A 14,018-nucleotide genomic window follows, 5' to 3' on the forward strand; every position below is an offset into this window, starting at 1 on the left:
GTATGCTGGAATATCATTTCATGACATATGACATAACTGTTACATAAAGAGAATGTCACTTCACAGCTTTTTATTATTGTCTGGCTAAAAACACTGGATGATATCAAGCCCTATGTCATCATGTGGTTAATTAACTGAGTAATGCCTTTCTAATAATTCTCCTTCCACATGGTTTGATTCTTTTCTTTCATAGAGGAAAGCGGAGTGAGGGGCTGTGGCTACAGAAGCTGAAGAGATGACTAAAATGATCCTGTGCGTACACAATTTCTAAGTGTTCATATAAAATCTAATAACAAAAACTTACATGCATGTGTTCAAAGACATTTAGATCCATTTCATGCTAAACTGCAGGCATTCTAACCATGTAGTACATACCTGTAGCAGTAGTAGCCATAGGCTACTCATTACAGAGTCCCATGAGATCATATATTCAGCTGATCTGTATATGTAGCCTATTTAGTAATATACACATATACACATAACTGCATAAATCATTATATTAACTGCAAAATGAATGCATTTAAAATAGAACAGCTACTTTTCCACTAATTACTTTGATTATTTGTACTCACTACATAAAGAAATTTATATCTTGAAAGTATATCTTGTGCGAATATATGCTGTGCGTTTAAAACCACAGTCTGTTCAAGGCATGTTTGAGCTGCACAGAGGAACCCAAACCCAAATGGTCTTACAGTTCTGCTCATTTCCACCAAACTATACAGGCAAAGGAACACGGGTTTAGACCCGGCTGAGACTTTTTTTGTTTGTGCTGTAATGGTGACCCCTACTGGTAAGGCATGCGAATTACTGTGGCGCTGACGAGAAATCATCGCTCTTTGGAGCCAAACATGAGGCAATGAACACCAGGCATCAACCCAACATATCTAAGAATAACTTAAGATAGCGACTGAAGCAAGAAAGTGTAAATAAACTACTGAAGTTGCATATCAGTAGTTTATTTTAGCAGAACATGACTTAAGTCTGACAAACGTAACTGCAGCGTTGAATCTAGTCATTCAACTCGAACCAATTAGTTTCATAAGTAAAAGGAAATACGGCGTTACGGTAAATTCAGTTCCCTCTGTTCCCCCCTCATTGCGCATGTCGAAATCATGACGTCTTCAGTCAACGCTCTTCGTTTGTTTCTGTACCGTTATTTCGTCCTATTCCTCGCGGTAATTCCACTCAGTAACTTTTATTCATATTTTATAATCTTTAGAACGGAGAATACAGGGGGAACATCTTTAACCAGGGCCTTAGAAAAGTGGTTTCCCTTATATATTACAGCTGGAGTGAATTTAATGTACAACAATGATGCCGATAATCTATTTCTGTGCATGATCATGCCGTATTTCGTTAACAAGACCAAGAACCGCTACACTGACAGGAAAGATTGTAATCAAAACAAACTCGTCATGATGTTGGGCCTATACTACGGACTACTGGCCTGATTGTAATCCCGATTTGCCCATTCAGAGTGATTAGAGGCCGCCGATGTTTTCAAACATGTTTTATTTGTAACGACTCAAACAGTTGATGAGCCCTGTAGTGTGAGTTGGTCAGCGATGTAACTCCATCAGTGATTCAGGCAGGGGCCAATGAAAGAACAAGAGAGTAAAGAGGCGAAGAGACGGAGGAACTGCTTAAACACAGGCCAAGAGTCACTCTCTACAATTTCAGCGGGCAGTTTGTAGTAGTCTTTGTTTAGCTCTCACCGGTATATCTGTGTTTACCGCCAATACTGATGCCCAGTTTGCGTTTTCGCTACACTTCTGCGCATGTGCTAAAAATCGCAAACGGGGGATAACGTTATTTCACACAGCAGGATTTCTGAGATAGCCAGACTACTGAGAAAGTCCAATGGAAATGTCTTTCAGCTCATTTCCTATCGGAAGAGTTTAAATTTAGGCGTAAATTATCTGGTTAAACTGAGGAATATTGCTTTGTTGAATACCCTCAGGTCTTTTGTTTGTACACCGTGATAACAGGAGAGCTCTGGGATTTTGAGTGCGTTTTGCAGCCGAAACTCGTTGTGTGTTGAGATGTTCTCCGTTTTTAAATGTCATTTTAAAAGTCGTATAGTGTACTCTCAGAGCTAAGACTCAGGCTTTTCTTCACTTTATCGTTGTCATAGTTGCCAAGATTGAAATTCGAGGATGTGTCCAGAATTGTGGACAGCACTAAACACACGACACTGTGGGAGTCCAAGCTGAAGAAATGCATAATTTGTGGAACAGTTCCTTCACAGAACGTCAGCTAACGTCTACAAAGCCACAAAACGATGGATACATGAAAATGACTATAGCCAAGAGCTAGATTAGCCATGTTATAGAGGAGATTAGCCATGTTATGGACTCGCTCAGGAGCGCCCAAATGAGTCCAAAATGAACGGGTTAAGCATTTAAGCAAAATCATAGTTTATAAATGCTTAAACATTTTTAATGTAAAAGATTATATTAATTTCCTAAACACAGAACAGCATGAAACATTTTAACACTTCTGTTATATTTTCAAAGAGACAGTTTAAAATGGCGCCTCATATACAGCCATGACGTCAGTGAGCACAAACAGCCAATGAGCTGCTCGCCAACCAATCACCACTCATTAGCAGTAATGCTAGCTTCCTGCAGCCCAAAACCCCTTTGCTGTAGAAAAAAGGAAATATATCAGTAAGTTTTCTTTGTTTTTTAGTGAAATACATCCTTCTACTTTCTAAAATTAAAGGAAGGCCCTGGGTAAGTGATTAGAAACTATTTTAACATTTTGTTTTTAGCTTTAGTTGAGCTCCATTCACTCCCATTCATTGTGGACTTGCTCACTGGCGTTTTGCAGTCATGTTTTTGATATAATGGGGGAAATAGGAAGTGGCCAGGCTCCTCATAAACCAGCTCTGGATGTATCCTTCACTGCTTTACATGTCCCATAATCCTGTGTAGCAGCTGGGAAAAAATGGCAGTTGGGAAAAAATAGCAGACAACACCCACACTGACACAGCAGAGGTGAGAGACTGGTTTGTATACAAAAATAGAATTTTTTTTTTGGTTTCAAAACGTTTAGCATGCTAATGGTGAGTGATATGGCAAAAATGTAATGTCATGACACTTCAGAATGTTTTTACGAAACCAATTTCTTTTCTGACATGTGATTGGAAAAGACAAAGTAGTGCCACAATTAAAAAATACTGTCAAAAAGTATGGATACAATGATATTCAGGGTGATTCAAAAAGATTCATCCGATTTCTAAATGATTTATTTCACTTGTAAATCATTACAGAACAATGCAGTAAATTGTAAATGGTTTAAATGAGCATAAAGTTTATTATGTAATTTTACAAGTGCTCAATATGAACCTCCTCCAGTTGTACAGATAACATCAACGCCATAGTCAAATTCATCCCATACTCGATTGAGCATGTCGGGTGTCACTGTACTCACAGCTCTTTCAGTGTGATTTTGGAGATCATCCAGTTTTGTGGAACCAATGACGAACGCTCTGAGCTGTTGGAGGTTCACTGCGACGAAAATCATGTTGCTCAGTTATGACGGATTCACTCTTATTGAAGTGGAGAGCGCAAAACGCTTTCTGCTCAGGGGTTGCCATCTCCTCACAGACTGAAGGGAGCCATCTTCCGTTGACAGTCAGAAACTCTATGACCCCCTTTTTCAATTGGTATGTGATTGGTTCCTAGGTGCCTCACGGTTGTAAAAATATGGTGCTTTGAAATTAGATTAATCTTTTTGAATCATGCTGTATATTCAACATTTCACATACTGTGCTGCACTAGTCCAGTAAAACAGGACTATTCATGCTCTCTTTGTAATCAAACATGCAGTTAGGAAGTGTTTTTAAGTACTGATGATATCCATGATATGCTAAGAAAAGCATAATGTGATATATTTTGATATAATTTATCACAGTAATGATAGCTATTGTCATATCGCCCAACCCTATGTTCTAGCGTTCTTAAAAAAACGTTTTAAACATCTTTTTATAGGGAAAAGATACAGATACAACAGTGTGATGTATCTCTGTCTTATCTCTGCCTGTATATCTCAGACACAATTCAGTTGCGGGTTCCTTCACCACAACGCTGCCTTCTTAGGAACTGACTTATGAGAAAGCAGAGGCAGCAAGACATTGAGACAGCTTCCTTCAGTTTCAGACACAGCTGTTGAAACAGCTTGCTAACAATAGGCCATTCTCACACTTCAGCATTTGTTAATAAGGAAGCATAAATAGTAGCATTAAATGATGTCTGGTCACATTGTAAACAAATGCCAATAGCACTGCCCGGAATCATTGCTGCGCTCCTAAATGCACCAATAATACAACCAAAAAGACTCACCTCGAGAGGATAGTGGAAAGTTTCCACTCGATCAAGTTCAGCTGAAAAACTCTGGTTGTCATGAATCACTTTTAACTTGGTAATTGCTAAAAAAAATAAATAAATAAATTTAAAAAAAAAACAGTAAAACTAAACTGGATAGCCAATGTGGGCTGTACAGTGGTACAGTTTTGCTTGCATTTGTGATTAAAAATGCTCAGCTTGAAGGTAAATATTAATACACAGGCACATCCTGGAAATTGGTATCACAGAGGTTTGCTTAAAAACCTTGAGAAATAGACCCCAAACACAGTAGCTTGGTAAGTACTTTACTTTAATGTAGAAATATGATGCTGTGTCTCTTTGCTAGTTGCGCTGTTCAGATCACTTGCTAACGTTGCTAGTTTTTAGAAGAATTAAACAGAGGCTTGCTTACTCAATGCATAAAATTCAGATGCTCCGTTTATTGCTGTGCTCACCACTGAGACGGAGTACACTGATTTGTAAAGTTGAAATGTATTTAAATTTTGTTCAACACGCTTCAGCCAAGTCAAATTAGCCTTTCATCCGTGTTGGGGGGAATTACCAGGCACTGCTCTCCTATTGGCTGTGCTGAGGCCAAACAAAGAAGTTTGAACGAAGACTGAAAACCAGCGACCCTTCATTGTCGCTTTGTTAAACAGTGCAAGCTGAAGTCCAATTAGGCCATTATTTACAGTCAGATGTGACGACACAGTGACTGTGAGAAAGGTCATTAAGCTAGTTTGCAAAAAGGCAAACACGCACACATATCGGCGGGGTGCCATGTCATCATGGTGTGAAGCACAACTGTAGATGTTTTCAGCAAACAATGGCTCCAGTGAACGAACATCTTCTCCCTGCTGAGTACTTGCTCTTTCAAATCTCTTTCATCTCCCCTAATTGCACAAACCCATTTTCCTTTGCTCAAGGTCAGCTGAAAAGCCATCAAAACTGAGGTGAGGTTGTTTTTGTTTTGAGTTTGAACACTTGGGTAAGCTGTACAAGCACTACTCTGTCATTGTTGTTATTGTTTTAGTGGAAGCAGTGTAACTAGTAAAAGTGGTAATGTGAAAAGGGCCTATAGGTAATACTGGCAAAACCCAGACTGCATCAAGAAACCCTGAAAGTTAATGATTTTTCCTTTCGGTCCTCCTTCTCTTCTACCGGAATACCTAAGAAAACAAGAGAAGCCGTTCCAGACACAAACCAAAGCGATTTGAATTGGAGGATACACCAATGTATAATACCCAGAAAGATATTAGAATGACATCACTGCAGACACACCCAGAGAGGGTCAGACAAATAAGGAGTAATCCTACAAAAACTCCAACGTTAAATTCTGTGTTTTCCTTGGGTTGATATATTCTGTATATCTGTATTATCTGTGTTGTGTATTTTATACTTAGTGTAAAATAAAATATACAAGTTGGAGCACAAAACCACACAAATGTGAATAGGTGGGCTCTGTGTAACAGTTTAAGGCGTGCTTTCAAGAAAACATTGTGATCCTCTGTGTTTTTCTGGGGTAGGAGAGGAGCAGTCAGAAAGGAGAGGGATGACAGGAACACTAGCAAAAATTTTTTGGACGCAGCACCAGAAAAAGGGTCTTGCAGCCACATTCTTGACTTTTCATTAGCATAATGTGTATAACCATAAAGCCTAAAGTTAAAGCTTCCAAATCAAGACGTTAGGAAAAAATTAGTTTGATAGGAGGTGTTGATCTGTACCAAATCGATGTTACAGTTGAGTTCCAGTTATACATTATTGCCCTTGATAACATATCCAGACACCTATAATTACCTTGTAAATACTGTTTTAGCCCACACATCGAGGGGCTAAAAGCATACAAATCCATAGAAACATAAAATTATTTGGTCTGTGGAAGGATTATTCTGTCATTGGTACCATCAACTATACCATCAAACATAACTGTGATTGTAAAGGTGAGTAATAGCTACATATCTGTGTTTGATGGGTTAATCAGTGTTGGCTTGTTGTTAGCTTAAGTTACATGAGCCCTGCTAACATTCTGGAGTTAAATGCATTCATTGTTTAGCTAAGGCATTAAATATCTAGACATAAATACTTCAATTGCAAAAGTCAATAATCAATGTCACTTGTCAATCATGAATAAGTTAGCAATATTATGTATAACTTAAGTTTCAAGAAAAACTTTGTCTAAATCAGGTAAAAGGGGAAAAAATCTGAACAACTAACAAGGCACATTTGGAAACACAGCTCAGAATTATGCGAAAATCAACTAAAACAAAACCAGAGACAAACTAACACAACAAGCAGCAGTTTTGGGGATAATGGGATAATGGCATTGAGAGAACATAAACCTTAAAAACACACTCAGTAAAGTTTGATTTAGCTGGACTTTTGAATCGGTTTGATGCATTCTGGACAAAAAAAAGCATGTACTGTACTGAGATAGGCGCAGATCAAAAGTGAGGCAACTAGCACTTTAAGACGGCCCTCAACTGTGGTAAAATGACAGAGTGTCAACACAGCCTAGTTTATGAAATATCGTTCCACAGGTTCCTAGTAAAGGTTCCTCTTGTGGGCAAGTCCACTTCTGAATAACACAGTAACACATCTCAGTGACTGCACTTTGCATAATTCTCGAAAAAACAATGGAAATTCTTAGCATTAAGGGTCTGACAATGTCTAATGAAGACATATCAAAAACAGTTGATCAAACTTACAAACATATAGAAGAAACTCTCCTTAATTTCCTTCCATGGTCTCTTGTTGATCATCTTTTGTGAAAACCAAGTCATCAAAGATATAAAATATGGAAAACCGAATTGAATGTTGATCTCAGAATTGAAAATCATACTAAAACCTGAACATCTCTGCATACGTCCCTAGTGTCTATGTGTGTTAGCTGTGCGTATGGTGCAGACATTAACATTAAACATTAAAAGTAACATATGAACACAAGGCACACTTTGTTCAAAAAGCGCTTGTGCCCTGGATTTTGCATTGAGCAGGTATTATTCACTCTTTGTAATATACTAATTATCTTAGAAAAATCAAACATGCAAAAGTGGAGAATATTAACATTCACAATTTATTAAACACACACAAATATGTTCTGTTTTTTTGTTTAAATTATTAAGATTTAATAGTATGTGTTTGGCCAGCTGCTTCAAAGACAGATATTCATGCAAAGTATCAATATTCAAGTGTCTAAAGTATAAGCAATGAAACTCTTAAATAGTAATCAATACAATCACAGCAAAACAAAGCAAAATACAAAATTAACGCCTCCAAAAGAAAATCTTTTTGAAGGGATTGCTCCGGTCATGCCTTTTAGCTCTTTCAAGCTTCATCAGGACACCCTTCAGTGCTGCATCGGTGTTTTGGACGTTTGTCTGAATGTAGTCAATCATTGAGCTCTGTTCTTCCACCAGCATGGCCACATCCAGGAACAGTTCATGGATGCCCTTGATGCGCTTCTCCAACTCCAGCAGGTCACGGTGTCTGCTTTCAATTTGGTTGAGTGCAGAGCGTGCCGTTTTCCCTTCCGAGAGCATATTTACACTAAACACGTTCCACTGGCCGTTCTCCAGCATCTCCTCAATCTGCTCACTTGTCACCTGTTGGCCCACGATCTCCAGCTGCCGCTGGATGTGCTGTTTGCACGTCTCCCTGTGGCTCATCTCAGCTTGATTGTATGTTAACATTGCTTCTCGGAAGCTGCTGCTCAGGCCAGCGTACTGAGTGCGGGCAATTCTAGAAACGGCTGCGTTAGCGCCGTGCTGGTTCTCCAGTTCCTTGGCATGCTCATCCATCTTCCGTAGACGCACCAGCAGGTCTTCAGCACTGGCCTTGATTTTAGCAGCGATGGCACTGGAGTCCTGCTGAACAGCAGTCGGTGTGGAGTTTGGAAGCTCAGTGTAAATGCGAGCATTCTGCTCTTTGAGGTGCTTCACGTCCAGGATGATGAGCTGAACATCACGCCGAATGCCATTAGCCTCGTCAAACACGGCCTCTATCTCGGGGTCATTACTGTCCTGCTGAGGAGCTTCTCCATGAGTGTTATGTGAGGGAAGGTAAGCTGCAGCACTCTCTAGCTCTTCCACACGGCCATTTGACTGGGACAAAGCGTGAAGGTGGCTTAGTCTGTCCCTCATAGTGGCGAAAATCTGAAGACAGAGAATTTATTTGAAGTTGAAACACTACAGTCATGTACAATCAATGAACCCATTCAATCCCACTAATTATGAATATAAAATATGAGTTGTTGATGCTTTTGGTTTTACTGAAAGGCAAACTATAAATTATAGATTGTCTTGATTCCATGTGAAAATGTTTATGTTGGTGTTACTTCTAGCATGCACCAGAGAAATACTCTACAAAAGGAAGTCAGTAAAATGTTAGAATAGAGGTACAACTGCCATATTTGGTACATACAATCTTTGAAGGGTCTGTTATTGTTATTTTAATAAGATTGTTATGCCACATTTATATCATGCTCACAGGAGATGCAAACGTGAACAGTCACGGTTGTGACTGGAGGGATAGCACAATGAGTCTGATAGTAAGACAATAAACAACTAAAAAGTTATCTAAAACTAAGTCATCTACAACAGAAGGCAAACAATTACTAAGTAGTTATGTATAATGTCTATAAATTGTATGTAATAAGGATTCCTATTTTAAGTTGTATAATACATTAACTTTATCAGTAATTATTAGCTAAATAATTATTAATAGATTGTAATTAATGATTAGGTTTATATAATAAAAAAATCATTTGTACATCACTAAGTAGTAATATTTAATAATTCAAATGGTAGAATTTATGAGTGCATATGTAACAGTTATATAATTATTAGTAACCTTTAACACAATACAGATAATAGTGATAATGATTAGGTTGCTAATTACTAGGTCTTTTTATCATAAGACAAATAAGGCAATGAGATATAAAATATATATATATATATATATATATATATATATATAAACATTATTGCAGATGATTATAATGGTGCAACTACACAAAAGCTAGAATGAGGTAGTGCAAAGGTCCATTACAGAGCAGTAAGGTACTATATAAACATTGCAGTCTGACTACACAAACTAATAACTCTGTATATAGTTGTATTCTGCACTGGACCTTTGCACTTCCTCACTCCAGTTGCACCATTATAATCCTCTGAGGTCATCTACTCAGAGACTGTTTTACACTACTTTTTATAGCTTATTTTTTATCTCTTTGGCTTTTTGTTCTTGTATTATATTTTGAATAAAAATGTAAGTTACTATATGGTGTATGTCACTGATTAACTGATGCAATTTTTGATCAGCAATAAAACTTATATTTTGATTTTTTTTTAACTTGTAGGTATACAGTTTGTATCGGAGCTGTCCTTTGGCTCCCTGCATTCATTGGAAAAAATAGAGATTAAACAGAGTTACTAGGATTTCTTCTAATAGTTACAGTATGTAGTACAGCCTGTGTGTGGTGTTCTGGGGTATTCAGTCCAGTCTATGGGGACCCCTTAACAGTCCACATTTTTTGTAGACCTTAACTCCTGTTTAAGCTAATGAACAGTCTACAACAGTGGTTCCCCCTTATCAGCTACATAACAAACCCTTTCTGAGTTAAAGTGAGCATGATGGAGCAGGGAATAGGGAAGGTATAGGGTACCTTCAGGACTACTGCTCTACAACCAAGCCCAGGTTTACTGCTGGAACAGAATAAAAATGTGAACTGGACAGGGGTAAAAACAAAGCGACACTCACAGGTGTTTTTAAACTGCCTCTGAGAAAGTTGGCATGTGATCACCTTGCCAAACAAGACAGACTCGTTTGTGGACTAATCAGACTAACGTCTCACCTAAAGGTTTAGTTTCTCCATCATCAGTCTGACATGTGGTTTCATTTATTTATTTATTCATTAAGCCCGTTGGATCCAGTTCTCTGCTGCTTGCTCATAAGTTAGACTGAAAATAACATCCACAGCTCCAGATCAGCAACAAGCTCTATAGAAATTCAATCAACAGAGCTTAAAATACACTTTGTGTTCCCATGTAATGATAGTAGCAATATTTTTGCTACGGTACCAATGAATATGCACTGAGGGCCTTACCTGTTTTACAGTGCTCAGTAGATGGTCATCATAAAGCCCACCACCAGACGAACTGTCTTCTGAAGGTCTTCCTCATAGGAATACTACACGTTACTGTGGCATACAACGACTGTAAACACCCACTTTACACGCGCGTAAAGCTGCAGCTGCGCCACACACTCAGACAACACAACCTTCCAGCTGCTCACAGTGCGGAAGTTCAGCTCACGTAGATCTCACTTTACCCTCCGCCCTAAAACGCAGGTAGGACGCTACTGTTGATCACCTGCAGAGGGCAGCACGGTGCGGAGCCTGGAACCGCCCCCTAGTGTCCGAGTTTAAGAACGACAATACAGGAATTCGACAGAAAATCATTTTCCCCCAGTAGTTTGAGTTGGAGAACAAAAACGTTTAGCTTGAAATCATAAAAATGTCGACAGAATATTAAGTTTTTTCTGTTTTTTTTTTTCTGTTTGAGCAAATCAGGTGCCCTTTACAACGTGTAAACATTTCATGATGAATGGACCCATATAAAACCTCCAAAATTAACTGGAATAAAATGTCTTTACATTATCTTACATTAACAGTAAATAACCCCTTTTCCTTCTCCTGTAAAGTTACTATTTTGGAGATACTGATTTACAGATGATGTTTAAAATATGGAAGACAGCTGTTACAGACCCTTAGAAAAAAGCCACTCTGCTCAGGCATATATGATAAGTCTGTGTAAAATATTATTTAATCCTCATGACATTCGGTTGTAACATTAGAGACGGGGTGTGTGGAGTCAATTACAACTTAGAAAATAGCATTTTAATGGATTATTGTACAATTATGTTCCCTGATCAAAGGTACTGAAATGTACCCTTGAGGGTACCATCCCAGTGACAAGAGGGGTACTCATCTTTTTTCTGAGAGTATAGAGGATATGAATTATTATTTTAATTTACTGTTAGTTCACTTAAAATTATTGCAGCAAGTTGATTTTCTTAGATTATGACACCAAAAGGCACTATGTACATTAAACAACCTTGTTTTTGACTTACTGTTTAAAGTTAAGGCACCATTTTTACAGTTTACCTAAGGAAGCCTCACACTAGGTGGAGCAGATGAGTGCCTGCTATGTTTATAATGGGAACTTGACATTTATCCATATTGTGTACGTCTTTATAATCTATTCTTAGTTAAGCTTCATACCAGAAGAAAGACATCGCCGAGCCTGCTGTGTCACACAAAACCAGCTCAGTGGCGCTATTTGTGCGCGTCGTGCGTAAGAGGTGCGTCCTGGGAACGCGCATTCCTTTGCGCGCTCTGTTAAATGACGTTCCCCCTACTCTTCACAAACCTGAGTCACTGAAGATATGGCCTGACTTCGAGCTCTTCACATTTGAGAATCTGCGGGAAAACCACTGAGGTAATGTGGTGCTAAATGTTAGGTCTTATAGGATGATCAGCTGTATTTTATTGCGTTAGCAGCGCTGGTGAAGTGGAGAGTTAAACTGTTCATATACAGAAACATAAAACATCTAAAACTGTGACTCAGAGCGATTATTATTAGCATCTTATGTAATTATATTTTACACATCAGAATCTATAGTGTTAACTCAAGTCCAAACTGGACACAAATGATCGTTATAAAACTGTAGGTGTTCATTCAACACTGAATTCAAACATTCAGGTGACTGTTGGTGGGTTTACAAGTTTGTTTTCAAGGTTCTGACTTTTGTTCTGGACTTCAGTTGTTCTCTTTATCCTGTGGAGGTAAAATACATAAATGATTTTGCTCATTTCTTTATTATTCAACAGATGTAGTAGCACATAGATTTTGCACCCAGACTTTTTTATAAATATATATACTTTTAATATATGTTCTACAGGAATTTCCTAACCAAAGTGTCTTCATGCAAGAATGTCAGTAAGATCTAAGATCTAAACTATTCATCCAAACTTGTTTGGTGAGTGACGCCACCCTCAAATAGTTCTGCTAAGAAGAACTTGTCCTGTGACTGCACTCTTTCAGTGGTAGACAGGAAAAAACCTGACGCTGTCTACCTGTAAGGCAATACAAATTGAGCTTTTGTTTCATTACAGGTGTCAATTTGCATTTGAAGAGTTTGTTCTGAAAAGCTGTAAATCCATTTACAATAACTTTGCATATAAAGAGGTTCAAAAAGAATATCAACATCATATGTATGTATGCTGATAATACAGAACTGATATTTCTTGTAGGTGTAAATGCGCAATGTCTAATATATATATATATATATATATATATATATATATCATGAAAAAAAAAATCACATTTTGGAATATTCATTTCTGTAGTGAGTTATATTTTAGAGAGCATTGGGTGCTTCAAGTATCATCACCGAGCTATGAGCAAGCTAAGTTATTCTTAAAGTATTGGCCAGTAGTGTCCAGCTGCAAAACTGCAGATGAAGCCCCAGAAAGGATAAAGTCTCAACTTGGGCAGAAAAAGACCACAGCTTGGACAAATATTAGCCAGATATAGAGCAAGCTACTTGAGTAGCTACCCAAATGTTTGTGAGCTCACATTAGAAGTAAAATCCACATAATTTCCAAAATGTTTGCATAATTAAACGTTTAAAATGTAAACAAAGTCATTCTGAGTGGTTTGATGTGAAATGCTTTGTTGTAGAGAAATTTGTCAACTCTGTTTTCTTCACAGTGGTGGTGATAGGAACTAGGGGCCATGATGTCAACAACACAAATACAGCCATTTTATTTACTCGCCAAAACCATCAGTGATCCTACACACTTTTTTTTATATGTAATGGTAAAATAGTGGTAAATCTGAAAAAGTATGTTTTCTTTGGGGACCATGAATAGATTTTAAATACGTTTTAAGCCAAAACCTTCTCTAAACTATCATAAATACAGTGTCTCAGATAAGGCAGTGTATTTATAAGCATTTCATATGATATGATCATGTTTCTCTATGAATGAAGCAATTCACCTCAAACTACTCCAAATGACTTTGTTTACATCTTAACTCTGTAATTATGCAGAAATGTAAAACCCTTTAATATTGGTTAAATAAAATGGTTAATGGTTAGGTTAATTATCTTCTCAATAACTTTCAAAATAAAATGGTAAAGGTTACGATTAGGTATAAGGTTAGCCACGCCCTCAACCATACAAGACAAACAAGTGATTTAAATTATCCTAGTTTTTGTAATTACTTAACTACAGCACACTTTTCCTGAAACTGTGTACTTGCTACTTTCATGCAAGCTACCTTATCAACACTTTAGCTAGTAAACTTTGGTAACTTCCACCCAAGCTGAGGCATTGCTTGACATCAGCTGGCTATATGTCATTCACACTGGCAGCTGGAAGCACTGTAAATGTTGAATGCAAGACATACATGCTGGTGGTTATGTGAACAGTGAGGGATACTTCAGTACTCATCACACCATGTGCAGCCAATCCAAAATCAAAAATGCTAATGAATGTGTAATAAGAGTATAATTAGGTATGCCATTCACTTTTCTCTTTCATTCTCACTTAAGGCAGCCATGAGGGACAGACTGATTGACCTACAGGCTCTCTCTGAGTCTAGC

At 37.8% G+C, this 14,018-nt stretch overlaps 2 protein-coding genes across 3 annotated transcripts in view; one reads left to right on the forward strand and one right to left on the reverse strand.

The window, feature by feature from the left end:
- Nucleotides 1-7,404: 7,404 nt before the first annotated feature.
- LOC118815649 (syntaxin-11-like) lies at nt 7,405-10,662 on the reverse strand. Its single transcript, XM_036581911.1, has 2 exons — nt 10,456-10,662; nt 7,405-8,503 (listed from the first exon to the last, which is right to left on the reverse strand). Exon 2 carries the CDS (start codon nt 8,489-8,491, stop codon nt 7,616-7,618), a length of 876 nt encoding a protein of 291 aa, XP_036437804.1. The 5' UTR covers nt 8,492-8,503; nt 10,456-10,662; the 3' UTR covers nt 7,405-7,615.
- Nucleotides 10,663-11,741: 1,079 nt separating this feature from the next.
- The window catches only part of LOC118816170 (syntaxin-11-like), a 3,737-nt gene continuing 1,460 nt past the window's right edge, over nt 11,742-14,018 (forward strand). The window contains exons 1-2 of one of the 2 annotated variants that reach the window (XM_036582681.1): nt 11,742-11,848; nt 13,968-14,018. The exon at nt 13,968-14,018 is cut by the window's right edge and continues 1,460 nt beyond it. In XM_036582681.1, coding sequence (XP_036438574.1) covers nt 13,974-14,018 — 45 coding nt within the window. In that variant the 5' untranslated portion in view covers nt 11,742-11,848; nt 13,968-13,973. The remainder of the gene's footprint in view (nt 11,849-13,967) is intronic. The other variant, XM_036582682.1, reaches the window with a different exon arrangement.

The sequence above is a fragment of the Colossoma macropomum genome, unplaced genomic scaffold, assembly GCF_904425465.1.
Source record: "Colossoma macropomum unplaced genomic scaffold, Colossoma_macropomum, whole genome shotgun sequence".
Lineage (NCBI taxonomy): Eukaryota > Metazoa > Chordata > Actinopteri > Characiformes > Serrasalmidae > Colossoma > Colossoma macropomum.